This window comes from Centrocercus urophasianus, unplaced genomic scaffold (assembly GCF_019232065.1).
Source record: "Centrocercus urophasianus isolate 14NV4802_14NV808 unplaced genomic scaffold, USGS_Curo_1.0 seq_29, whole genome shotgun sequence".
Classification (NCBI taxonomy): domain Eukaryota; kingdom Metazoa; phylum Chordata; class Aves; order Galliformes; family Phasianidae; genus Centrocercus; species Centrocercus urophasianus.
The window spans coordinates 3,602,943-3,630,598 of record NW_024884855.1 but is presented as its reverse complement, the minus strand read 5'-3'; the positions used below and the strand labels follow the sequence as shown (position 1 = coordinate 3,630,598).

The 27,656-nt window shown below is 47.7% G+C and overlaps 1 protein-coding gene across 1 annotated transcript in view; it reads left to right on the top strand.

Moving 5' to 3' along the window:
- Positions 1-22,246: 22,246 nt before the first annotated feature.
- The window catches only part of USP7 (ubiquitin specific peptidase 7), a 62,892-nt gene continuing 57,482 nt past the window's right edge, over positions 22,247-27,656 (top strand). Inside the window, exon 1 of the mRNA XM_042827587.1 lies at positions 22,247-22,387. Within this exon, the coding sequence (XP_042683521.1) occupies positions 22,309-22,387 (79 nt within the window). The 5' untranslated portion in view covers positions 22,247-22,308. The remainder of the gene's footprint in view (positions 22,388-27,656) is intronic.

Below are 27,656 nucleotides of genomic sequence, written 5' to 3'. Positions count from 1 at the left end.
GGAGAGGAGAGGAGAGGAGAGGAGAGGAGAGGAGAGGAGAGGAGAGGAGATTAATGCAGTAGTGCAGCACTGTTCAGACAGGTCCACCCACCATAAGAGGCCCCATCTCACCTGCACAACGTGGCAGTTGGAGCTGGCAGTACACCAGGATCCCTGGCACAAGCTCAGTGCCCGGAGGCTCCCACATGGTGCTCCTGGTGCTGTTATCACCAGCACTTCTAACCGTACCCTTCCTGATAGACCACGTGCAATTAGCTTTATTTGTGCAAATGAGGAGTAGAGCTGTACCTTTGCTCTGAGGAATCACAGGGCTGCAGGCTGTGTGCTCCCAGCTCTGTGCTTCCTGCTCACAAACAGTTCCCATGTCTGATGCCAGTAGCCTTCTGCTGGCCTACATACAGTCCCTCCAGATAACCAAGGCATTTGATGACAGGAGTTTTATCTGACCAAATCTGTAGAGTGCTGTAGAGTGCTATCAATACAAGCCTTTGTAGCATCTTGGTCTTTCTTTAAGATTTTCTCCTTTCATCTTACCTACTGGAGTCAACCTGAAAAAGAAATGGTTCCTGGTGTAGCCTAACCCTCCATCGTACCAGCCGAGGGTGTGAGCCTGTATGTTTGATACTGCTCACAAAAGGAAATTCTCTGTTGCCAAGAGCTGGCTTTCCCATTTAATTCAGCCTTCCATCCTGCTGCCAAGGGAGTGAGTGTCAGATTCCTTTGGATTTTGTTGCATGAATGATTAGATCATGCTGGTTTGAAAACTTACTAAAAAAAGGAGACGAGGCTATGTTCTCATCTGCTGGTATTGTTCTAAGCAAGTTGATACGTTCCACAAATAAAAATGTTCTTTGTTTTATGCATAACAGCAAAAGACGTTGGGAGGCTGAAGTTCTCCAGAAAATCCCACAGGAATTTCAGCCCAGTGCTGTGATCTGGCCCAAACACAGTATTGCTGCTAGGAAAAAAAGATCTCCATTGTCTCCTAGCTGTTGATGTTTGACTGAAGTCTAATTTGAGACCTCCACTTCCATTCCCAGTGGTCACCTCTGGGCCACGTCTGAGCTGCCAGGGAGCTCACAGTCAGGAGGAACTCGCCTGCAGAACGTTCAGCTCTGAACAGTGCTCACACGGGATCAGAACTCCTTTGCTCATTCATACTGCTTTAAAGAACCCTCACTCCTGGTGACTGCTCTCCCTCCCCATGAGGCAGGACAGCCTGCAGCCCACTGTCTGCTTGTAACCTGTGCAACCTGACAGGCTCACCACTGGCAGCATATGTGTGTGCCAGGAGTGGGATGCTTCGTGACCAATTCATATTTTGATAGTGCTGTATTTTATGTGCTACAGATCAGGCTTTGGCACCATCAGAAAAGTTCTAGTCAAACATTTTTTGTGGGAGGCAGAATAGGAGGCAAATGGGATCACTATTTTCCCCTCTTTTGGTCAAAGGAATGAAAACCATTCAAATATCCATTTCTCCTCTAAGAGCCTTGCAAAGCTGAGCAATGTTAGCACAGTTGAACAACAGCGTTGTATTACAACTTCCTGTAGCAGTTAGCCATAAGCTTCTTGGGACACAGAATTGCTACATGCATTCAGAGTTTTACATAGCTAAAACAAAGCCAGAGGAGTTGAAAGTTGAACTTGTTGCTACAGACCATTCCCATCACCTCCTGCAAACTCTTTAACTATCATTTACTGCTGAGGTTTGCATCCTAGTATTTCACCAGAGCCTCCTCATAAAGCAGGACAGTCCTTTTTTCTCTTCCCTCTGAAAAATGTCTCAGGCTTTGGGCTTTAAGAATAGAGGCAGAAGGTGAACGAGCTGTTGCCTAAGGACCTCATATATTGACACTGTGCCAGAATTAATGGAGGTTTAAACCAAAATGAAAAGCAAACAACCTTAGGCAACCCAAGGTGACAATGGTAGGGAAAAATGTATGTTTTGGGAACTGCTAAATATTTCTGAGCCGCTGTCAAGCTACAGGCTTTGCTTTCCATTGACTTATGACACTGGGCTTTATTGCTCTTGGCATCAGGATGACACAGATTCTCCCAGGCATCTGATAACTAGGGAGAATCCATCTCTGTGCACATGACCTTGCATGCACTGCATACCTTACATATGTGGTCTTGCAAGCTGTGATACTATCCTTCCTGAATAACTGCAGTAGATCTCAAGATAGAAATAACAACCAAATGTTGCACAGAAACTTTGGCTACATCTACGTGCATTGCTTAGAAGTTTGTCACATTTATCATGTTTGGGGGTTGTCACGGTGATACTCTGGGCTTTACACCAAGCTCTAATTCTGGGTCTACTACATGTTGGTTTTGCCCAGGCAGTGCATCTCAGTTTGCCCCAGTATCCATCACCTTACCTTGGGATCAGCCATGCATTTGGACTGCAGTCCATTGAGTGATGATGACCACCTGAGGAAACCCACGCCTGTTGTTTTACATGGCAGACCTCATCTGGGGCAGCTTAATGCAACCACACATCAAGATAAGCTTATACCTTTGAAGACAAGTCAAAATCTTCAAAATCTGTCATGAGAACCCCTTGGTGTAAGCTTACCCTCGTTGCTCTGTCTGTCCTCTGCAAGTTCCTCCCAGCAGTAGCTTAAAATGACTCCTGATGGGGAACATCCACCACTTCAGCATGCATCTTTAAAAATAACTACTCATTTAGTATTGGTAGCAGAACAGACGCCTTTTTCCAAAAGAACAAGGTAACACTTTCAAGAATCTAGTTCTCAGGCTTGGAGTGTACCTGGAATACACATTTGCTCTGACAAACCAAAGTCTCTGAGTGTGTTTTTCCCACATGAAGGGTTATTTGTTAAGAAATATACTCCCAGAATCCTTAATCACCCTAAACTCAAGCTGTAGAATTGAGTGGCTTTTCCAATTTATGTTTTTCCACAAGTAGAAGCGCCGATGCCTGGATGTTTGCTGTTCAAAAGGTTCTCACCTCCACTCTGGCAAGAGTTCAAGTAGCTACATTTATAGTTACTTTCATCTTTTATTTGCTTCTTGCCTCTCCCTTTTCAACTCTTTTAGAGTAAGGTCAGCATCACCACAGAGAATACTTTCCACACTGTTTTGTTGTTCTCTATTTCTTTAAGTTGTGGCCACCTATAGCAGTTTGGACCTGGTCTGAACTTTGGTTCAGCCTCAGGACCATTTACTGAGCAGCCAGAAAGAGCGCATAAATTAAAAGTCACTTTCATGAAAGAGGAAAAATTATTCTCTTTAAAATTCACATTAATGTTTTATTTTCAGGGATGATTTGAAAATTCCCCTTACAAGAGAGACCCAGAACTTTTCCCAGCTGTGAAGCAGTGAAATATAGTATGATAGAGATGCCAAGATATCTTAGGATGCACAATACTTGAGGCTCCATCTCCTAGGATGCAGTCAGTGAGCTTTCCAGGTACGTTATCACTTTGATGCCCTTAAATTCTCACTGCTACCGAAGTTTGATAACAGTGTCCAACAAGAAGGCTTCTGGACTGCACAGCGTGTTCTCCTGTGGGAACCCACCAGTACTGCTGCTCCTGCACCAAGCCCTGATCTGTCAGCAAACCACGCTTCTTTTAGAGTCCTACATGCTGGAAAGCAGATTTAGCTTCATTATCATCTCCTATGAAACAGGGTGACTCAGGCCAGGGAAGAAGTAGGTCGTATTAGAGAGGCTAACAAGATTATGACCAGTTCAGTAGGACACCCAGAAGGCCACGGATTTCTCCCATGGTGCAGCTGACAAATGCCCTGCAGCATATTTGTAAGTGTCCCTAATTCAAAGGCAACTCTCAAACTGTTGTTCCTTGGGTGCACACCTGCTGCCACCTTGAATAATGAAAAGAACGGACAATCTCATAACGGGGTCCAGAGAGTCGACAGAAAGACAGCACCAAATGATTCACATTTCACCCTTTCCTCATCTCTTCATTCTTCACTTGCAGCCCCCGGTGTCCCCACTGGGAGCTGTACACGCGGGACGCAGGGCTGGGCACAGACCGCAGTCCCTACCCTAAATCTTCATCAGCTGTCATCACAGCAGCAATTACATCCTCTCCACCGCCTCTAGAGGGAACAGCAATCGTGAGTCTCTAGCAGGGAGGCAGGCTGAACACTGCTATTTCAGTCTCCTAAAAGCTTTAAAATTTCCTTAGCAACCCTGCACAAAAAACTGCCCATCAGTGCAGCCAGCCGGCAGACCTGAGACTGGTGAGACAGCAGTTTAGCAGCGCTTTGCCAGATTCATCCCACTCCAAACATATTCATAGCAGTCTCATGGAAGTCCCAGGACTGCTTTGGCAGCAATTGTGCAGGATAAATAAAGCTCCCATTGTTGCAGATGACTCTGCTTTCAATTGCATGGGAATCCAGGGCAGCAGAGACTTTGACTGATAAAGGTTAGCACATTTGTGCTGTTTTCTAGTAACACAGGGCTGGAACCAATGCACTAAATAGCACCTTTTTGGAATTTGTTTTTGGGCTGCTATCAGCATTTTTAAGCACTTAAGCCTGCACGATGATTTTTAGTTTTTGTGTAACTGTGCTGCCATTTGAACAAGCATGAGTTAATGTATTCTCAGCCAGAGATACATCTGGATCTCCACATAAATAAGGAGGGAGTGTTTGCCTCAAAAATCTTTGGGGAGGAGGTCATTATATCATGGGAGCATATATATCACATCAAGTAGAAGAAACAGTGCTCTTTTTGTTCTGTGCTGTGATAGAAACTTTCTATCACTGAGGATGAACCACGCAGGTTCACTCAAAACAGTCCTGGACGTGACCTCTGCAAGTATTCCTGAAAAATGACAGAATTTCCCCAGCTATAAATATTTCATCTGTAGGAATAATGCGTCCTGATGCCTCTCCTTGCATGCTGCCTTAACATTGCAATAGATTTATTTGTCCCTGCATCGATTTGCTGAACTGAACTTACTGCTTCTGAGTATACAGCATGTACAGAATAGAGACATAACCTGTTCAAAGACAAAAAACAGTGCGTCTCTATTTACTTAACCATCTTCTTAAACTTGTCTAGAAAGAGCATGCAACTTTCCTGAACCAGAAATTTCCCCACAGTAGATAGCTGAGTAATTAGTGGTGTTATTGAAAATTTAACTCCAGGAATTTGGTCTGCCTGTGCAGCATATGGGGTTTTTTTGAACCTAATCATGGCTCTGAAGGCAGTTTATATAAATTAGCCTCAGGATGGTAATATGATAGCAGCCGAGCTTGTTTATAACACAGACTTCTACATGGTGCAAAGTCTGAGTTTGATGGTTTATAGCAGCAATGAAAGGCATGCCTCTGCCATGCCCTTTGATTGTTCGACTGATCCAAACCATTGAACGTTGCAAAAAGAAACCAATCCACAACCATTTTATCTTCAACTCACTGTGTTACAGCCTGTAGAACTGGGGGAGGAAAGGTATATCATAAAGTTAAGGCATTCGGCTTTTCAGAAGTTTACCCTCCTTCACATAGGTCAATATCAGTGTAAAAGCATACTGGAGTTTCCCTGTGCCAGCACAGTAACACAGCTCACAGGGCATCCTGAAAGGACAGTGCTTTACATCAGAGCCCGGCCACACAACAGCTCATGGCTGTGTGCCTGCTGCCAGCCAGCTGGACAGTCTGCTTTCAGACAGGAGGCAAAAAGTGGCACTGGGACTGCGAGTGAGTTGTTTGTGTTCCCATTGCTCTGCACACCAGTCTCGATCTGCTGCAATGTGGGTGTCTCTCCTGTGCGGTATTATTCAAGCCATTGGAAAGCTCTGGGGCCCCGGGGCCAAATGTGTGTGCACCTGATAGGGGAGGCGCTTCTGTGGGAGCTGGGTTGAAGGGTGAAGTTTGGGCTGGGCCATGGTGTATGGATGGGACTTTGGGGGGCAGTCGGACAAGAAGGGCCCAGGGCAGAGCAGGGATGAGGAGCACATGTGGCTGTGTTGGATGTGCTGAGTCGCTCAGAGGGGTAAATCAGGGCCAGCCATGGGTCGGTGCTGATGTGCACTGCAGACCAAGGCTTTGGGGGAGCTTGTCCCCACAGCCCGTAGCAGCACTCTGGAGTCGCAGTCTGAGGGCAGATCTTGGTTCTGTGAAAGCAGAGCGAACTTCTCCTCAGGGAAGGCAGCAGAAGGGCAGGTGGGACGTGGGCCTCCCTCCACACAGCCAGCACCGTGCAGGAGCACAGCTCGGAGTGCTGTGTTCAGGGCAGCTCCGTGCCCAGAGCAGAGGGCACATGTGGGCACTGCCATGGATCATCACAGGTAACGCTGCCTGTGCAACCTGTGGCTCGTCCAAGCAATACGAGTGACCAGGAGCTGCTGTGCAATGAGCATCCCTGCGTTTCATCGCTCGTTGGCAGTGCAGGCCGGGTTTATGGCCGCCATAAAGCTGCACAGAAGGTCACCTGACTGCTGGATTACTACAGACGTGCTTTATGGCTTTTTGTTTTCCATTGCGCCCCTCCAGGAACACAGTGTCACCTGAGATCTGCAAATGCGTACAGTATACTGCATTAACAGACTCCAGTAGGCTGCACTGACATACACGTACTGCCTTCATTGCACTGCTCAGTTTTACAGCAGTCAGGGATTTACCTTTCAAAGCCCACGGCGTGTTAGCAGTGCTACTTTCATAGCGTTGCTATCAGGTGATGCTGCAGCTCATCATGTGGGAGGGAGGTGTGCTCTCACCCGTTTGCTGCCCCACGCCGTCCCCGCTGGATGAGATTCTGTTGGCAGATGAGCAGCTGTGTGCCCACATCTGGGACCTGCTCCAGAGAGCACTCTGTGGAAGAGCAGGACATCGAGGTGATATCCCAAGGGGTCTTTTGGATCCCTTTAGCAGTTTCCAGTATCTTCCTCTATCCTCAGTTTTGTGTGTATATGTTTGGTGACCAAATTACTGCCTTTCCTACCCTCTCTCAACACCACTGACTGTAGCAGAGTAGCTACAGTGATGTATTGTCCTGTTCGGGATTCAACAACGTAAAATTGAGGAACTGATTTTAAAAGCTTAGAGAGAAATTAGAAATTAGAATTGTCATTGTGGTGCTGACCTCTTTTATTAGAGAAGGGTGCAGATCTCACGGCTCTTTTTTTTTCCTCTTACCTCCCTACCATATCCCTCTGTTCTCAAAGTAGCTGGCATTTCTTCCTGCACATCAGCAATGTTCTAAGGGAGTGATAAAACCTGGCAGCAAACTGTCTTAGGAGTGCTAGTCTGAATTTGTGCATTTTCAACTCCAGATGCAGGGCAGAACCATTTTGCCTTTCTGATGCAAGGTTCCTAATCTCACTCTGTAACAAAGTGAGATTACCTGCAGGTTGCTCTTATCCTTTTGTGTCTCTTTCACCTACTTGCCTTTTTTTTCCTACTTCCCAGATTAAAACATTAAAGCTATCCAGTCCTTCAAGGAAAAATTCTAATTTCCCCAAAGAAGAGCCGTAGTTACTTGACATGCCTCATTTCTTGGGAACCATTCCTGCAGGACATCTGCAATAGTTAAACATTTTTGTTTCTAGCATAAGGATTAAAGAATTGTCCCAAGCAGCCGAGCCAACACCAAGCTGCTGACTGCAAAACATCACGGAAACGCATTCCATTTGTAACATCCTCATTCAAGTGTCTTTTGCGTAGTAAAAGCATTTTGCAACACATACGGGCCACCAGTTTATTCATGTCATTGTTTAATGAAGAAATGCCATACTTGAGCATCTAGTAAAGGACAGATTTCTTTAAATGTCACCAAATGTACTGTTTTGAAAAAGAATCACTGCATTTGCTAAGTCAAAACAAGATGACAGATCTACGAAGGCTCTTCCAAATGTAATGCCTCCTATTTTATGATGTTGATACACAACGTCAGAAGTGGATATCGGTGGGATGGCAGTAGAGGTTGAACCTTTCCAGCAATATCCCATTACATTTTATTGCTGTGTGACAGATGGCAGCAGAGGGACAGCCTGACAGAACGGAGTCTGACATGGAAGTGCAGATGAAGCAAAGGTGTGTCACTGAATTCCTCCGTGAAGAAAAATATGGCATCCATTGACATTAATTGATGTTTGATGAATGTTTACAGCGACCAAAGAGTGGATGTGAGCACACTGAGGGCGTGAGCTCTGCGTTTCAGCAGTGGCAATAGCGGTGTGGACAACAAGCCATGCTATGGACAGCCATACACAGCTGTCACACCACAAAATGAAGAGCATCTCGATCAGCCCATCCACGTGAATCAGCTAATGGTGGTGGCTATGCTGGAAAATGGCTTTTTGTAGCTGAACATTTGCTCTATCAAACAGCATTACTGTGCTCTTTGTATCTGTTGCAATTTCCATGAAAATAAATAGAAGGCATTACTTTTGGAGTGACCTGATTGTAAGATGTGGTCTATGCTCTTCCTGTTCTAATTGCAAGTCTTCTTCTGTCTTCCTCTGTTTCACTGAGATGAGCCTATTTAATATAATTTCTATGTTAATTTTTCTATACACAAACACTCAGTACAATATGTGTGTAATTGGTTGTTGTGTTAGTTAATCATGTGGCTAAATAATCTCTCCATAAATAAAACAGGAAGAATCATATACCAACAATCTAGGAAAACTTGAATATAAGAATTCCTACAGAAAGTCTCTGTAAGAGTCTTAATTCTCAAGAAGAGGGCACACTCCATAAGCCTTGCTGCTGCTGCTGCTGAGCTGACCCTCTTCTTTCTTGCTTTGGTCCAGGCTGATGTTTCCACAATCATCCTTGATTCTGCTGTAGAAATATTTGCTCAGCATTACAAAACATGGAATTCATTATTTCACTGATCAATCTGTTTTATGTTCTGTCTTTGGGAAACTGAAAGAGGTGGATTCAAAAATAACAGGGAAGGAATGAGGAAGCTCCTCCAGGCAGGGACTGGCACTGATGGAGCCAGCAGAACAGGAAGAACAACAAAATAAGGACCAATAGGCCTTTCTCGTTCATGCACATTATTCTGTTTGTCTTCCTTGAGGTCTCCTATACCCAGGAACTCCCCAGTCAGCCCTTGCTCCCTTCAGTTTCTTGATATAATGTTTTCTGGTGGGAATTTCCAAACTGCTCTTGAAGAATTCATCTTTGAAAAGTTCAGGCTTCCCGATGATTAGCATGGTGTGAAAATCGTTTTGCAAAAGCAGTGATTTTATTTCCAGAAGAAAGGGAAAGAAAAGGTAATGAAGCCAGGAGAAAGAAGAGAGGGTGAGCGTGTGAGCACAAGCTTTGCACGAGGAGCATGTGTGTGTGTGTGTGTCTGTGTGTGTCTATGTGTGTGTGTATGTGTCTGTGTGTCTGTGTGTCTGTGTGACAGCAGGTCCCTTGCAGCACTTCAGGCCGATCCACCTAACTGGCAGAAAGCTCTGAGCCAGGCACTTGTCCTGCAAAGTCACTTACAGTACACATCAAACAACTGTGCTTCTCTTCAGCGCTGTGCTCTGTCACAGGATCTGGGTCCCTGCATGGATTTCCCCCCTCCCAGGAGCCCCTATCTGTGCTGTTTCATCCTTCCCCTCCAGGGCTTCCACCTACACATGGAAAATCCCTTCCCCTCTGGCAATGGTGCTCCTTCTCCCACCTCCTCCCACACCCACACCCAGCTGGAGCTGCTTCTCTTCAGCCACTGACTCCCATATTCTCTGGCTCTTTCCACATTGTTCACGCAACCCCTTAAAAACCAGCTGTGTCTCTCCACCTGTAGTTCCTCTATGTGCTCCTCTCCTCTCTTTTTGCTGTATATATGGGATAAGATCATTACTTCTGCATCTCTTCTGCTGTGGTAGAAGATAATGTACAAATTTCCTCAACCTTTTGCTTGGCAGGGTTCAAAAACAGCCTGTCCATATGTCCAAGCACTCCCCAACTCCCAAAAACCCAGCTCTGGAGTGTAAGATCACGTTATTCCAAATCAGACCACCACTCTGCCTTCAGTACCTCTCCATCACTTCACTGTCTGATACTTAACAAAGCTCCACCACACTGGACAGTAGATAAATTCAGCAGTGCCTCCAGCTGGAGGACTTACTCCTTCCCCAGATATCTGGAGCACCAGGCCCCATGCTGCTGCTGCGGTCAGCCTGCTTTGCTAAATGAGCCTGGGCTGCAGCAGCCAAAGGGCTGATTCACAACTGCATGAGCTGTCCTTCGAGGGCAGTGACGTCCTGCAAGAGGATGGCAAAGGTGACTAACAGCAGTGACATCTTTAGGCGTGCTGACCCTTGCAATGCAGTATTTCTGGGACTCTGATGTTGCTGACCCAAAGGGATATCCCATACAATTGTTCAGAAACATAGGAAATGAGAACATTGGAATGGAAAAAGTTTCTTACTTCCTCGAAACTAGTGCCTAGCTACTGCACTGAGGAGTAAGCCACAGGTTGGAAGTATCCTCAGAATGTTGAAACATTAAGATACCTTCATGATTAAATAACACTCCCTTCATTGCAAATTGTTTTCAGCCCTCAAATTATAGTCCACAGAGAGGAAGGCATCAATTGCTTTGAGTTTGCAGGTCTGCAAATGTGTATGTGTAAATCTGTGCATTGAAAAGGTGGACATGAGCCTTAGGGCTTTCACGACTCTGCAAGCTGTGCTGGGTGCAGCAATTGCTGCCATCCTCCAGGTGTGTGTAAGCAGCACTTCTGTCTGTCCAACCTGCTAAGGCAGGGTTCTTCCTACTATTTAAAGCCCTTTAGGAACAGGCTTCCACCAATATGTCCGTGCTTTAATAAGTAGGACCCGTAAAACAGTTTTCACATACTGTCCCTAAAGGTTGTGAAAAATTTGCTATCTTCTGTACATTTACCCAAATTCTCAGAACAATGGCTTTTTTTTTTTTTTTTTTTTCTTGTGTGAATACTCAAGATTTGATAGAAATTATTTCATTTCTGCATTGCCGCATGCATGGTTTTGCCTTGTTGACTTTTCTCTGGTTTTGGTAAAGCTTCAGTGCTGTGAATACCTAATGGGCTCTTATGCTGTATTAGCAATGTGTCAAAAATAATTGATTGTGTAATATACAAATCCCTAAAAAAAAGTTACTGATCTGTGTTAACCTTGTTTGCAGAGAATATTCAGATTCTCATCTCAGTGAAGGTTCTCAGTCCTATTTCTTGACTACTCCTGACTACCCAGATAGATACAACTCTCTCAAGCCCTGAGAGGTTTGGATCTCTATAGGGCTGGCTTGGTATCAGTGCCAAGCACAAATTGGTGGTCTCCACAGCTCTATCAGCTGCTCTGCACAACTCCCAGTTTGAGCAGAGTTAATGTTTTACCAGTGAGATAAATCAGTCAAGAAGAGCAAAAAAATAAAAGAGGATGGGAAGGGGAAGGAAGTCGGACAGAGCAGTACAGAAGTTACAAAATCAGTCTCTTTTTGGGGACTCTCCAATAACAGGACAGAGACAAACAGCCTCTCCAGGGCAGTGAGCTCTGCTGAGGGGGCTGCCCTGTCCTACATCTGTCTGGATCCTCAGCCCTGGAGTGACAGGAGGTGAGAGAAAAGGAGCTACAACAAGAAGGGAAGCCATTCAAAGATGGAGTAGAGGAAAGGAACAGTTATAAAAGCAAAGTCGTAAAAGCAAAGTCATATTTAAAACAAAAGGTAACTCAGAGCAATCTCCAGCATTGCATTTCTAACTCTGAAAGATGCAAGCAAAACAAAAGAGACTCAGAGCTAAGACAAGTCATTCTGCAACGGTTGAAGTCTCCAGTGTGTTGAACAGCTTGATTCCTATAATCTTGTGAACAATTTCAACAGCACAGAATGACTAAAATAGGATTTCTTGCTGTAGATCTAATCTAAATCATAGTGGTTTGGTAAATGCACAGCGCATGCACCATGCAACTAACTTGCAGTTGTCTTGGATGGAAAAATAGCGGAGGCTGCTTTGCTTCAGATCAAATGCAGCTTGACATGGTTTTCAAACTTCAGACAGGCTGTAAAACAAAATGTACTGGAGTAGCTTGGCAGTTAGACAGGGTATCGGTAACCAAGTTGCCTGTTGCGTTGATACCATGGGAGACAGTAAGATAGATGGGCCTTCCAAGTGCTTTCCTTTGCCCATGCCTTTCACAGCTGGTTTCTATTAAAAAAAAAAAAAAAAAAATTGAAAAAATAAAATAAAAATGGAGAAGGGCTTTAGTAGAACATGTAGAGCAGAAATGGCAAAGCTCGAGACTTCTCTTTGCTCTGGTTCTCAGATGACTCCTGCACAACACGGTATCATGTACAATAACAGATGAAGGACTGACCTGTGAATCTCGCTCCAAGTATTTAAGAAACCAAACCACAAAGTGAGTAGTGCCAAGGAAATGGGGAATGGGAGACCCCATAAAGACTCTAGAGCAGAGCTTTCAGCAGGAGCTTGCAGAAATACTCATTGCCATATGAGCCTCTACTAAAGTTTCTAGAGCTTACCTTGGATGGTGTTAGACTTCAGGGTCTGTAAAAACACCAAATTAATGTTTCTGTAGAAGACGCTGCATATTCAGGTATTAAGGAAAAGCTCCTTAAATTTATCAAGGCACCTTGAGCACTGAGGCAAGAGGTAAAAAGAGTATCAGTAACTGCAGTCTGCCGAAACACTGAAGTAGCCTCCAGAGAAGGCAGGAAAATTCAAGTGTCAAAGCAGGTTCCTACATGCATCACATCACTCAAGGCAGCAGCCTTCAACCCTGGCAAAGCACTCATGATTCTGCAAGGACTTCCTTTGCCAGGTACAATTAGGAAGAAATGTTGGAGGATCTTAAATATAAACATACATGTGTTTGGTGGCAAAGGGAAATGAAGATAGGAATCCTGCTTTTTGCTTAATGCAGCAACTGCAGACATCCATTACATTGCCTTATGCAAAGGACCCCAGACCAAGAAGTAAATGCCGACCACATGCAGCCCAAACTGTCCCAAAGATACAGTTTTCCTCCAGTCTTCTCAAAATAATTAAATGCTTTATTCTTGCTGAAAAAACAACAACAACCTCATTCTTAATGCCCCAGTGTGAAACAACACTCCACTACATGGGGATAGGATGGGTTACCTGCAAAGCAAGGCATTCTGAACGATGGCAGCCGGCTTCATGCTGCAGCGTCAGCACCAACTGGATGCTTGCTGCTCGTATTCAAAATACAAACCAGCTTGTATTGAATATAATTAATATTCATCGCTACATATTGAGATTGAATGAAGGTAGTCAGAGGCCACATTTGGCTTTGACTTCACTGCTGTGGAAGTGTTAATCCTCGCTCTCATCTTGCCTCCCACAGTCTGTTGCCAATTCTACATCTGTATTTTTAAATGCCCAGCTTACCAAACTCCCCTCAATGTAAACTACTGCTGATAATAGGGAGGAGTGCAATTATGTGATTCCACCTGCAAACAATTCCGCCAGTTTCAGTTCCATTTCAGGATTGCTGTTAAATTCATCCTTCCTATTTTTAAGTCTTCAAATGGAATTGCCCCAGGGAGCCTTCCAGATGTTTATCTCCGTGCTCCCAGCCCTGCTCTTTCTATTAGTCTAATTGGTATCTTCCTCCTCTCTGCAGCACAGCACAATCTTGGCATTGCTGGTGTGAGGAACTCCTCCACAGACCCCACATATAGCAGCAGTTTTCCAGCAATTAACTCTCAGTCTTTGCTCAAATACGTGTACTGCTATCTGCAGCATTCCTATTTAAATATTCCTCTGAAAATCATGGCAAAGAGGAGGAAAAACTCACATCTCATTTGTTTCTGGTGGGTTTTATGAAGCAAGAGAGAAGATAGCTTTTTTATTCTGTCCTGGAGTTTTGGCTTGCTTGTGCTTTGACCTCTCTGGCTCTGCTGGCTGGCACAAAGCACAGGAAAACCAGGGGGGTGGCAGTGACAACAGGAGCTGACATCTGAACAATCAGGGGGCAAGAGTTCCTAATCAAACTTTTTCTTCTGCATCCTACTGACCTCAAATTCCTAATAATACTTAGGAGACAACTTTCTCGGGGAAAAATCCAACAGTCATATGCCTACCAAAAAACAGAGGACTTCAACTTCAGCCCTTTCCTGTAGGAACAATGAAGCTTCATAATTCTGTTATTCCTTTCACATATACACACAAAAACTGAGAAAAAAGCTTTTGCCTATTGTGCTGAGAATTTCTGACCTGAAATCAAATCTCAGGACACTGAAGGACACTGCACTGCCTCTTGGATCTGCCTGCACGGAGCTCCCCGCAGGATCAGAGCTCGCATCTGAAAGTTATAATGACAGTCATGTCCTCTAGGACCTGGTTTTATTCACTGCAAAGCAAAATCTATTTTCCCAAGTTTATCTTTAATCGTTTTTTTTTCTGTTATTAGATTCACTTGTTCTAATTTATTCCCTTTCTAGGGTCTGTTCTCTGCTGCTTACAACAAAAAAGATGAATTCAACCTATGCTAGAACATTCATTTACAGAAAAAGTGCCAACTGCAGACATCTCAGTTGCCTTGTTCTATTTAATCACTGCGAGATTTAGTGAGGTTTGCTTGTTAAACAGACTACAAAAATAATCTTCAATACTGGAATCTGATCCATCCATGCAGACTCCACTGACTTCATTGGGTTTGCACGGGCTGATCAAATTGCAGGATCAGTTCCTACATTTGTTCTGAACTCTGCCAGACTGTAAATACAAGATTGAAAAGAAATCAGATCCACTTCTCAATGCATGGGTGTCCAACTTTTTGGTGTGCCTGGGCCACACTGAGTAAAGAATTGTCTTGGGCCGCATGTACATAAGTTGCTCTGAAAGTAATGCCTCCTATTTATTTCCATGGAAACTACAATGAGTACAAAGAGCACAATAACACTATTTGATCAAACAAATTCTCAGCTACAAAATGCCGTTTTTCACCACAGTCACCACTGTTAGCTGTGCATCTTAAAAATCTGACCAGCGGAGGTGACCCTCTGTCATTGCTGCTGAAATGCACCACCCACCCCTCACTGTGCCACATCCACTCTTTGGTCTCCATAGATGTTCAGTAAGCATCAATGAATGTCAATGGGTACCCTTTTTTCTTCATGGAGAAATTCAGTGACACACCTTTGCTTCATCCACACTTCCATGTCAGACACCGGTGTGTCAGAGTGCCCCTCTGCTGCCATCTGTCACACAGCAACAACAAGCAATGGGGTGTTGGTGGGAAGGTTCAACCTCTACTGCTGTCCCACCAACAGCCACCTCTGACGTCATGAGCCAGCACCATAAAACAGAAGGCATTACCTTCAGAGCAGCCTTGGTAAAATATACAATATTGTTAATAGATAGGTAACAAAAAAAATTCATATTTACTATTTTTTCTTAAAACGTTGAACAAAAACATGAAACTAGTGGGATACGTGATCTTGTTTTGTGGGACTAACACATCAGGTCGGTTCAATGGCACTGCTGCCATTCCCAGTGAGCTCTCAGGGTGTTCGTCAGAGATTTTGGAGGAAATTTTACTCTTCCTGAACTTCATCCTTGACAACTGTTCACAAATGTGTGTACTGCCAAAATAATACCTATTGAATAAGGTGTGATTGTGAACCAAAGGAGATTTCTCTCTGGTAAGAAAGGTGTTATGAAAGTCTGGTAAAGAAAGAGATGTAATGAGATTGTTGTATTGAATATCTGACTGCAGATCTATACATTCCATTTGAAAATTTGCAGGTGATGTATTTATACCAACTGAAAATGGTGTCACAGACATAAATTGATGATATTTTTGGCAATCCTGAAACCTATTCTCAAACATCTTTATCAAACCGGAAAGCACAGCTGCATGTTCTTTGTTGTACAGAGCACCGTGTGTAGCCCATGTGCCAAATGCATACAGTTCTTTGCCATCACTTGAGACAGCACTGCACAGCACTGCCCTCCCTGTGCCCTGGTTTCAGTCAGCACAGCGTTAGTAGCAGTTTGGCTGTGGTGAGCAATGTGTGCCTGGGGCCACCAAGTGGGGCAGAGCCACCTCTGTAGCAGGGCAGAGGGCAGCCTGTGGGTTGGACATACCTGCCTTAATGTATGATGGATAATTCTAATATAACAATTTAATATAGCTGTAGCATCACCCATGCTTCTGCTGCACCAGACCTGTTTTCACAGCTTATTAAACCACCAGGGTAAAGGGAAGACCAGGGTGAGAAGAATCAGTGGCAGAAAGGAGGCAATCATTAATGCAGACTCTCGAAGGAAAAAGAGAACTTGTGGAGGTAGGGTCTTCTCAGGAAAAAACAGTCAGGAGGAAAGGAAGTGGCGGAGGATAGATGGCACTGTAGGTCCCAGCCTTATGCCTGGGCTGTCATCTGCTGGGTGCACAAAAGCTAAACAGAATCCAAGTGGGGATTTGATGTGCAGCCAGGCAAAGGAAAGTGATTTCAGTGCAGAGAACTAGTCTGAATTTTCAAGTACTCTTGAAACTCTTGGTGACTTGAACATAGCAAGTTGCCTTTACTTAGCAGCACTAATGTGGAAGACTTAGTCAACATGAGAAAATGTGATTTAGCAGAGACAGTATCTGCCTGTGTCCGTGACCCTTTCCCCTAAATTGGCCAAATAAGCAGACAACCACATTTATGGATGGCACAACCAGCTCCTGTGCTCAGCAGACCCACGCTGAACCTTCGTTGTGGTCTTTTGGCTCAGGCAGCTGCTGCTTGGAGAGGTGGCACAAAGGAGCTCTGTGACAAAGCCAGGAGCTCAAGAGCAAAGTTTCTGTTCTCGGTGTCTTCAAGAGTCTCAGTCTCCTGGGTAGACAGCACAGAAACAAATTCTTTGGTATCCTTCACAGCTGAACAGACAAGTGGCCAAATACCACTGCAGGCAGTAATTGCCTTTTGATGTCGAAAGTCCAGAGACTTAAAAATTAGCAAAATTGCAGAAAAGTAATCACTGCAACAGAATTCACCTGATCCTCATCTCACTGCTCTGTGCCACCCTTCCTTGGGTGCATCCAGTCCCACAGTGATGTGCGTATGGGTTTATGGGGCCACATGAGCAGCGCCTGTTGGGGCACACACAGGGTGTATCTGCCCCAGTCACCACGTAGGTGATACAGGGATGGCTACAGTAAAAGCACACAGCTTTGAGCACAGCAGGCTACATTTAATGTGAAAATGGAAACTTTACTTTTTAATAGCTATGAAATGGTATGTCTTGACTCGGTGAAAGTCATATGAAAGATATGGCTTTAGGAATCTTCTCAAACAATATACTTTAAATCATGTTGTAAAGCTTGAAACTACGGGATGCATTCAGGTGTAATGGATTTCCCACCTTTTATTATTAAGGAATAATGATTTACATGTCTCCTTAAAAGCTAATGGTTGTTCAATTAAAGAGAAATCATTAAACCGAAGAGCTCTGAACTGCAAAGTTATCCGAAAAAAATATTGTAACTATGTATTTTTCCCATTTTTCCAAGAAAACAGAGCTGAAGTTATGGCACAGTCTCCCTGTCTGTCAGACACTAAAAAAAAGTAATTAATGAAGGAGTAGATGACTGAAATATTAAATATCTGCAAACTTTGTGGAAACTACTGGCTAATTCATTAATCACAGAATAAATTCAGTTTGAAACAGCTTCCAACGGCCACTGGATCCAGCCCAGAGAAATACAGGATCCATTTGGAGCTGTTTGTCACTTTACGGAAAAAAAACCCATGGTAAATAGGGGTTACTGGAAGATGGAAATTGTTGGAAAATGTGGAAAATACATTCATAGGACATGAAATGCTCTCCATCCAACCAGGTGTGCACCAAGCTGTTAAATACATGCATTGGAGCAAAGAAACTGACTGCTCTTCCCATGCAGTTCTGTACCTTCAATGTTTCCTGCCTCCTGATGATTGCCTTCCTGCCTCATGTGCTCCCCTCTCAACCTGAAGGTGCTCACAAGGGAGCTATGCCCTGCCTCAACTGGAAGGTCTCTCTAGAATTGCACTCACCTGGAGAGCTCAGGATTCTTGGACTCCCTAGATAAGGTTTGCTGAGATCCACCCAGGTACAGTGCAAGCCAGGCAGTGCATGGCAAAGCATCAGAAGGGGATGGACCAAGGGGATGGAGAGCTTCTGGCAACAGTGAGAATGTTCTACCACTTCTACTACTTCTACCACTGTTGTACAGAATGTCTCTGGTCATGGAAGAAGCAAAACTCTGAGAGCCCAGAGGCAGCCTGGTGGGACAGCAGCCTTAGACAGCCATACTGGGCATGTTTAGGAGTTATGGCAGTGGTGTAACCATGGGCATGGGCCCATGAACACATGTTGAATGTCTTGGGGAAGCACGCTACTGGCACGTTTGCATTAAAATATGTTCACCCAGAAACATGGTAGAATGCATGCTGCACAAGTGGTACCACGCTGCACAAGTGGTAACCCCAGTTTTGCTGGTTTAGTGCACCTAAATTAAGGGTGTGTGCTGGTGTAATTGCCCTTCTGTGATTACAGGGTTATAAATTTCCTTAATTATAGACATGGGCACCTGCACTCATTACAGAGCATCAGAAGTGGGGCTAGAGGTGCAGAGCCTGGTCAGGAGAGGGCATCTGCTCTGAAGCCAGGGCAGCACATGGAGCCAAGCGGGACGAGAGATTAACTGAGATATGGAAGAGAAGGAGGAAAGGAGCAGAAGGGCAGAAATGCTGCTGGGCACATTCTGCCGTGGCCAGAGGACAGGCTGGGCAGCACCCTCCTTTCCTACAGCTCGGGTTTCTGTGGTTCCCCCATCCACTTCAGCAATCCCAGCTGGACCATGGTCTCCCAGCCAGTGTCGGCCGCAGCCGGGACACAGGTCCTGGCAGATGCTGCCTTGTGAGTGCTTCAAAAACAAACAGCCTGAGCTGGATTTATTTTTAATTTCAGGGAGGCTCAGAACAGTCAGCTTCACAAAGGGAAGCCCATTTCTTCAATGGCGTTTTAAAGATGATAGCACCTCATCATCTCTCTTTATGGTGACTAATGTGGAGGGAATGCTGGGAGGCAGCCCTGTCGACCCTGGAGAACAAGAGGAGGAACTGAGATTCGCTGGGACCTGGAGGATAGAATCCTTTGCTCAGGTGCAGCTTCACCAAATTCCTGGTTCTTTGCGTGGGCAAAGGGAGAAGGAGGGACCGGATTAGTTCACATGTCAGAGGGCTAATTTTAGACAAGATTCAATAAGTGGGCACAGGAAATGAAGAAGTGAAAAAGGAAGGACAAAAATAAAACTGATAGCAGTGGATACATGGACTGTATTCATCATGTCCCCACTTGTGATCTGTAGGTTTTTTTTCAAAATACCAATAACCCTCACTGGGTGTCACACAACTCTCCCAGGTGAGGCATTTACCATCAGTAAGCAGGAATCGTCTGCAGGAGCATGCAGGCATTGAGGATGGGGCGTGCAGCACAAAACAGAAGGTATTTGTGGATCAGCTGGATGGGTGATGGATGTCACTGCTGGAGCAGAGGCTGGGCCACATGCTGGCAGCAAGGACACGGCCAGCGGGCTATGCAGAAGGTGGCCAGCCCTTCCCACAAAGCACAGAGCATTTGCATCCTGCACCAGAGAGAGGTGAACAGCAGGGAGTTTCACATGGAGCGGCAACAGGCCAGAAATACTTTGCAGAAGTATTTTTCATAAAGCTGGGATAAAATGTTAGCATATGTTCAGATCTGGGCTTCACCTTCAGCTTGGCAATTGGTAAGATTTGTATTTCCTGTCCAGGAACAATTGAATCGCAGTGCTATGACCACCAGCGGGCTGCATAACATGCTTACAGTTAATTACTTCACACATGCATGCGAGACAATTATACACACCACATTTATTCTCTCTTAAGTATATGTAGCTGAATCCATTTTTGAGATTGCTTTACTCATAGCTATTCTGCATTCCGTGTGGACTCCGACAGAGTTCATTTACAGCGGGACTATGCAGAAAGGGCAGCGCTTGGTTGCAACGCTCCATCTTTACAGGAAGATCCCTGCCTCTCGTTTTCACTGCCCTCCCCACAGCAGAGGATTTGTGGGGCAGCCTTTTGCTTGATCTCTGCTCCTCCACAGCAGCAGGAGAAACAAATAGTTTTGGAAAACTCAGCTGCCTTAAAGCAAACTGAAACAGAGAAACTTTTGTATCTAACTAGTGTGTTTTAGCACTTACGATAACATTGGCTTGTGACTATCTTTAGGGACTTGTTCTTTGCAATAGTGAAATTGTTTTCCTCCGCCAATCCTTTCCTACAGCTGTGCTGCCGGTGGCTGAAGAATCAGCAATAATCTGGCTCACTCCTCATTGTGACATACCCGTCCATCCTGTATTGGGAATCGCTTGTGTAGGACGGACGGAGGGATGAGTTCAAACCTGTGTATGATTTAGGAGGCTGGAATGGAAGTCGTTAGGAAAGAGCAGTTGTTCAGGGAGGTAATGGTAGGGAAAGACTGGCAGTGGGGAATTTGAAGTTCAGGATGTTAAGAAACCAAAGATCTCTGCATAAATCTCTGTCCGAATCCTGATCCTAGTTCCCCCCCCCCCCGTCCCCCCTTCACAAGAAGCTCGGGTTCAACAAATTTATTACATTTTTGGCCGGGTCAATAGCAGGAAAAGGTTTGTAAATTATTTTTCTTTGAACAGCTTTAGAGAATTGAGAGGAACAATGTGGAAAGTCAGAAAGAAGTACCTGAAAGGCAAACCGTCACACTGACTTTTTAAAGGCTGATCTTCCCACTGACATCCCCAACTCCTGTTATTTTTCCTCCTTCCAGCCCAGGATTTTTACTACCTAAGGCAGGGGGATGTTATTTTCCTGTCCTGCCCACCCCACAGACTCCTGTGCTGTTGAAACACCGCCAAGCAGAGCCCAGACAGGCCAGGCCTGTCCCCCAGACTGGGTGTGATTGGCTCGTTTTATACACTGGAAAAACAAACTTCTGGACCACTGGCAGTCAGAGCAGCACTGGGGTGCTGGCTCTTCAGGAGGCCCAGGTTGCAAGTCCTGAGCAATTCCTCCAGGTCCTCGTCCTGCCCAGGCTTCCCACAGCCATGAATTAGCGCCATACCGCTCAGCGCCACCCATCGCGGTGCCCCTAGCTGAGGCCTCCCTTCACGTTCTCTCGGGCGGGACTGGCCGGGCGTTATCTCTTCACCCGCACCCTTCCCTTCTCCTTCAGCACGGGCACGCAAGTCAGTCTCTGCCACAGTAGGAACTCCGTCCTCTGCATGAGGCTCCTGCAAAACAATGGTATCCAGGCAGGGCACAGCCTTGTTTACAGACTTCTGCCTCTTCCCACACAAACACCCCTCTCCCTCCAGCCCGCCTCCTTCCACGCGAGGCCCAGCTCCGGCACGGCCCGGCCGAGCCCGGCGTCTCCCCTGCGCGCGGCGGTATGGAGGTGCTCGGGCCTCGGCTCGCAGCGGCACCGCGGAGGCCCGAACGAGAGCCGGGCGCGGTCGGGAAGGAGCTGCGGCGGCGCAGCTCCCCGCGCAGGTGTCGGACGCTGCGGGGAGGCCGCTGCCGGACCCGGCGCTGCGGCTCCGCCCCTCGGGCCCTCCTGTGGCGGTGGCGGCGGCGGCGGCTTGCTGTTCCCGGCGCGGCCGCGGCGCCGCTCCCCCTCCCCGGCTCGCTGGGCTGCCCCTCATGCGGATGTGACATTTCACGGCGTTTACTGCAGCCGCCATTTTGAGGCACTGAGCGCTGGCGGCGGCGGAGCGGCAGCGGAGCGCCGGGCCACAGGCAGCCGGGGCGGCCCGCGGGCCGGGAGCAGCGAGCCGGGCGTCGGCCAGCGGCTGTGCCGGGGCGCTGGGGGGGCGGGAGGGCAGAGGAGGGGCCCCGCGGCGCCTCCCCGACTTCGCAGCGCCGGGGACGCCTCGCCGGGGGAGGGGGGAAGCGCCGGGCGCAGCCGCCGGGCCCTGACTCCTGATCTCCCGTCCCCCCCCCCCCCTTCCCCTCCCTCCCCTTCCCCTCCTCCCGCTCCCCTCCCCTCCGGCCCCCGGGGCGGCCGCCGCCCCCGGCCGGTCCCTCCTCCCCACCCCCTTCCCCAGACCGGGTGCCGCCGCCGAGATTGGGCGAATAGCGAGCAAATACGTGCGCGTCTCGCTGCCTCCCCCGGCTGCCCGCTCCCTGCCCGCCGGAGCCCAGCCGCAGCCCCCTGAGGCGGGCGCCCGACCCCGGCAGCCGCCCGCGCCCCGCCGCTCCTCCGCCCCGTCCCCTCCCGACGCGGCCCCGCAGCCCCCGACGGGAAAGGCCCGGGCCGCCGCCGAGCCCGAGTCCCAGCCCGACATGAACCACCATCAGCAGCAGCAGCACCAGAAGCCCGGGGAGCAGCAGCTGAGCGAGCCCGAGGACATGGAGATGGAAGGTGAGGCCCCGCGCGGCTCCCCCCCAGGCCCTCAACTCGGCGCCGAGTTCCCCCCGGCCCCTTCGGGAGCTCCGAGATCTGGCTGAGCCGTGCGAGCGGGGGCTGCTGGGGCGAGCGGGGAAAGTTGGGGCATGGCAGCGTGCTCGGGGCCGGGGGGGGCCGCGGGAATTTGAGCCGCGGGAGGGGGAGGGCGCGGGGAAAGCGCCGTACAAAAGGGGATCCGTGGCCCCGAGGCGAGGTGCGCGGCCGCCCCCGGGAGCGGGGCGGGAAGAGGGAGCTCCGTGCGCGGCTCCGCGCGCCGCCCCTAGGGCGGCCCGGTGGGCGCGGGGCTGGTGGCGGGCAGGCAGGCAGGAAAGGGCCTCGGTGTGGCCGCGAGCCCGGGAGAGGGGCTGCCGGCGGGAGGGCGACACCGCGGGAAGCGCCCGGGCTTCGCTTTCCGGTGAGGCGCGGGGCCGGGCCCGCTCCGCCGGCCCTACGGCGAGGTCCCGGGGGGATGGAAGCTGGGGCCGGAGGAGCCGCGCGGCGGCCGGGCCGGGGCCGCTCATTGTACGCCCGCCGCCACGCCGCTCGCCATTTTTAATTAACCCTCCTCGGAGGGTTATTTACAGCTAGCGCCGCCGGCCGGGCCTAGCGCGGGGTCGCGGGCTGCGCGCTGCCCGTGTGTCGCGCCCGCTCCGCACCGATCCTGCACCGTCATGCAGTCGTGCGGCTCCCGCCGGCGAGGCGCTGCGTGTGCCGCCCGCCGCTCCGCTCCGGGGCTCCGCTCCGCTTTATGTTCGCGGCGTTCCCGCATCGCGCTGCGCCTCCGCCGTGAGCTCGGCTGCATGCGGCGGTGCGGGGCGGGCGCGGTGCTCGGAAGGCAGAGCGCCGGGCCGCGCCGTGAGACTTGGAGGGAGCACCGAGCTGCCGGCGTGCTCCTGTGTGTGCCTGTGGGTACGGAAAGCTCCACGTAAACGTGTCGGTGAGATGTGCAGTCTGTGTCCGCCGAGGAGTCCTCGTTTGTGGCACACGGCAGCTGACACAGGGGTGCGTTCCTGGCACAGAAAGAGTTGGAATTGTGGAGGTGTTCCCGTGGAAGTTGCACACGATAACGGTGTGACTGCATTTCGGGACAGAAAGGTCATTGCCAAAAGCTCCTTTCTTTAAATGTAGAGCTGTATTATAAGGTTTACAGGTAGGACTTAGTTTCTGCTGAGCTTCTTTAGAAGAATCCCCAAATTGGCCTTTATATGCTATGTGACAAATATATGAGATGATTTAAAAATACTTTGTTTGGGTGCGCACATGCAAGTTAACATTTTGCAGCTTATAATTTCCAGCAGCCTTTACAACCTGCTTTTTCTCAACACCCTTTATAATATTGGCTATTTAATGCTTCTTTTTGTTTGTTGGCCGGGCACGCTGTGAGGTGCTGAATGCTTCCATTCAGTTCAGTGCTCTGTGCTGCTCTGGGTCGCATCCCCTCTGTGATGGGGATGAGAAGCCCGGGATGCCCCATTGGCAGTGGTAGGAGCCTCCTGCTGGCCTCTGCCTCCTCTGAAGGGGTGAGAGAAGAGTCTGTGCATCAACACCAAAAGAAATGTTATCTCAGGAATCAGTGTGAGATCTGCACACAGCTCATTCAGGGTGATGCTATGGATTTGTCTGTGAGAGCTTGCAGACAGTTCTGTGCAAAACCCAAAGGGTTTGTTTAGACCTTTGGAGATTTAAAATGCATATTTTCTTGAAATGCCTTAGGTTTACCGAATTGTTGAGATTGGGTTATCGATAACTTTTAATAAAAGTAGATATCACGGGTGTGTGTGTGTGTGTATATATATATATATATATTCGTTTATCCTGTAAAACGATGTTTGTTCTCTTAAAACATGGGTGTTGATGCTTTCTTGGGAGAGATGTTTTGAAGCACTGAGGTAAACATTTAACAACATGTAGTTAGTTTAATTCCAACATGTGTGCAGCAGTGTCAGATGCCATTCTTCCCTGAGTGATCACACTAGATTTAGGAGGCATGTGAAGAATGCACAGTGGAAAATCGCACATCTTGGGGCTGAATTAGGTGAGGGCTTGCATGTTCTCCATACAGCCACACGAGACAAACCATGTTTAATGAGTGAAGTAGGTCTCTTGGAAGCAGTGATAAAAGCAGGCAATTAAAATCCTCTGCACTGAATTGGATCTGATGTTCTGAGTGTCCGCAGCCTCGTGCTGATGGGAGTGGGGTCGGTGCCGGACAGGAGCACCCTGTCCTGTGGGAAGGAGACCATTGGGTCTGTGCATCCTGAGCTAAAGAAGCCTTGACAGCTGTGCTACAGTGTGTCCCTGTGAGACGTCTCTGTGTGATGCAGGCTCACCTGCTTGTGCCACTTCAGCCAGGGTAGGGTGATGTTATGAATCAGCGCTTGGTGTGTTCAGCCTTCTCGTGGATGTTGTTTGGAATCAGTCTTATTCTTAGCGATGGCTGCAGTGATGCTTGGACATAGAAACTTTACAAGAACTGTAACAAAAATTGTGTCCCTTCAGCTGAAGGCAGCAACTTCCCTAGTTGAGAACGGAGCTGGAAAATACAGCCTTTGCTGCTGGTGACTTTGTTCTCAGCCCAGCATTTGGACTGGTGCAATTAGCAATCACCATAAAGTGATCAAAATTAAAAACGATTTTTTTTTGTTTGGTTCTTTACTCTTTAATTTGGTTCCCCTTGCAGTCCTCTGTAGTGTTGTGTTAACGGGGTGAAAGTGTGGCATTGGGGTGGGAGGGAAGGAGGAAGGCAGCAGTTACTGTTACACATGGCATCCTCGGGAATGGGGCTGGTGTACGTTGCTGCTGTGTGGAGCTCTGGTCCAGCAGAGCTGTGCTCCTCGCCTCCAGTGCCTGCATTCTGAGGAAGTTAACGGGTTGAGGAGGTAATCAGTGAATGATTGCGTGGAGATTCTGGAGTTTGTTTGTTTGTTTATATACTAAGTTTAGTGGGGAAAAAAATAAGTAATAGTTTTTCTGTGCTGTAAGTGGGGTATGTAAGTTGCTTTATCATGCAAAGAATTACAGCTGTTTAGTTGCTAGTGAGTTGCTCTGTGGTGTGTAATTGAATCCAAATCCCCGTACATTATATATGCTTCCTCTGTAACTTCTTTGCACAAATGTGTCTAGTTGGGCTTCAAAGAGCTCGGTTTAATACACATCTACAGTTACGTCTTTCATAAAGTTCTTTCAGTGCCTCCATGGAAAGTCTCATTTGCAGCTTAATAACTGGAGGTTTCCCCGTTTATAGTTGGAGTTTGCTTCTTTGTAGTTTCAGCTCCTGCCTGCAGTTACAGACGTGTGTTTCGCATTAGGGAGGGTTCCTTTCATTGTGGAGAGCGCAGGAGTGCTGCAGCCGGCGCGTGGTGCTGGCACCGGGGCTCCGTATCAGCCCTGATGCTCTGGCACTGCTGGCATCCAGCTTTCCCAGTTGGGGCAGGAGGATGGGGATTTGGTTTCCAGGTGAGGCGATGCAGCTGCTCAGAAAGAACTTGATGTGTGTGGGAGAAAAGTTGAAAATGGTGCTTTCTTGCAGTGTCCCTGCAGTAGCAGGTGTGTGCTGCTTGCTGTTCACTACTGATAGTAGTTACTGGATTGTGTCCCACTCTACCATGTTGGTCTCAAATATGTAACGTACTTTTTTGCCTGTATTCTGAATGTTTGCTTGCTTCTAATATTTTGTCCTCGCTGGCATTCGCATTGCTGTTGGTGTGATGCCATTTGTGCACATGGGATGGTATGCACTCCTGTGTGCCTGGCTCCTGAAGCTGTGTGCCTGTGCCCTTCCTTGGGCAGCTTCTGCCTTCCGGGTGAGTAGGAGGCTGTGCATCCATGGCAGGAACGTGGCTGTCTGCTCATCTGTCCTCCCTGCCCCTTCCCAACCCTGACGCTTTCTGTGATGGGTGCTGCTCACAGGAGAGGTGATGAAGGCAGTAATGCTGCAGGCAGTGATCAGGATACAGCTAGTTCTGAGGTGACAGGTAGAACAGAGGGCCAAGCCCGCTCTGCTGCTGATGGTGTGCGGGGCACTGGAAACAGCGGCCTGGGAGCTGTTAGCATTGTATCCCTCCCATGGTGCTGCTCTGTGCCTTCTGGGGTACTGGGGTACTGGCACCTTGGGAAGGTGGAATTGACTCAATGTTCTGTGTTCTTCATGAACTAAGTGCCTAACAGCCTGTTGTGTTGGTTAGTGTTCTGCGAATGAGAGGTGTACCAACTCAAATAGTGGCAGATGTGTGTTCAATTTGAAGGGAAGCAGGCAGTGCGCTATGCCCTATTACAGACCAGCTGCATATCTGTATTATCTGTCTTCTCTCCTTTCCACTTATGCTGGCTGGACTCAGAACAAAGGTGACATTGCTGCCCTTCCCACCAGGCTGCTCCGCTTGTAATGGAGCGAGCCGTGTGTGTGTATGTAGTGCAACCCTGAATTTAAGATGCAGCCAGAGGTGGGGTTTAATGCAGTAGAGCAGTTCCCAGCTGCAGAGTAACTTATCACAAAGTATCTGCAGGGTGCATCCAGCCTGCAGCAGCGGAACCAGTTCAGCCAGTACATCACGTGTGACATCACTCAATATTTGGGGTAAGGGTGAAAATGAGCTTGTTCAGAGCTCGTGAAGCACCCGCTTTTTTCAGTGTCCATGCATTTACAAATGTGCATTGTGTGCTTCTGTTGCACTGTGAGGGGTCTCGGGTTAGTTCTGATTCAGCTTTGTATGCTGGGGCTGATTGTGAAGGAGGAAACCACTGGCTTGTTTGCAATAGAACGTAGCAGTAATCCACAGCAAACGTGTTTGGTTTTACTTCTGAAAACAAACGTGTATCTGTAGATACAGAAAATGTGATACAGGCTAGTTTGGTGTAACCAGCAGCTTAACATTTACTACAAAATACCTTGGTGGGTGGACTGGGGGCTGGGGGCAAGTAGGTAGTTCAAAAACACCTTCCTTAGTTGGCCATTTAAGATATTAGTGCATTTTGCTCAGATTATTCAAGTGCGGAAGTGCGTGGATCAATGGCACCAGCGTTAGCTTCATGGATCTGCATATTGTTGCAGGTTTAAACTTAACACATTTTAATATTTCTGCTAAGTCCTTTTTTCCACCTTTGCTCTCTGGCTGTACAAAACGGGCTCTGTGGGGTTAGAGACACTGAGAGCAGAGTGGATTTGGAATGACTTTGCGGCAAGATGAAGAATGGTCAGCTTGAAAATAACGTCCTTCTGGTTTGTGTCTGCCTGCTTTCTCTGGGA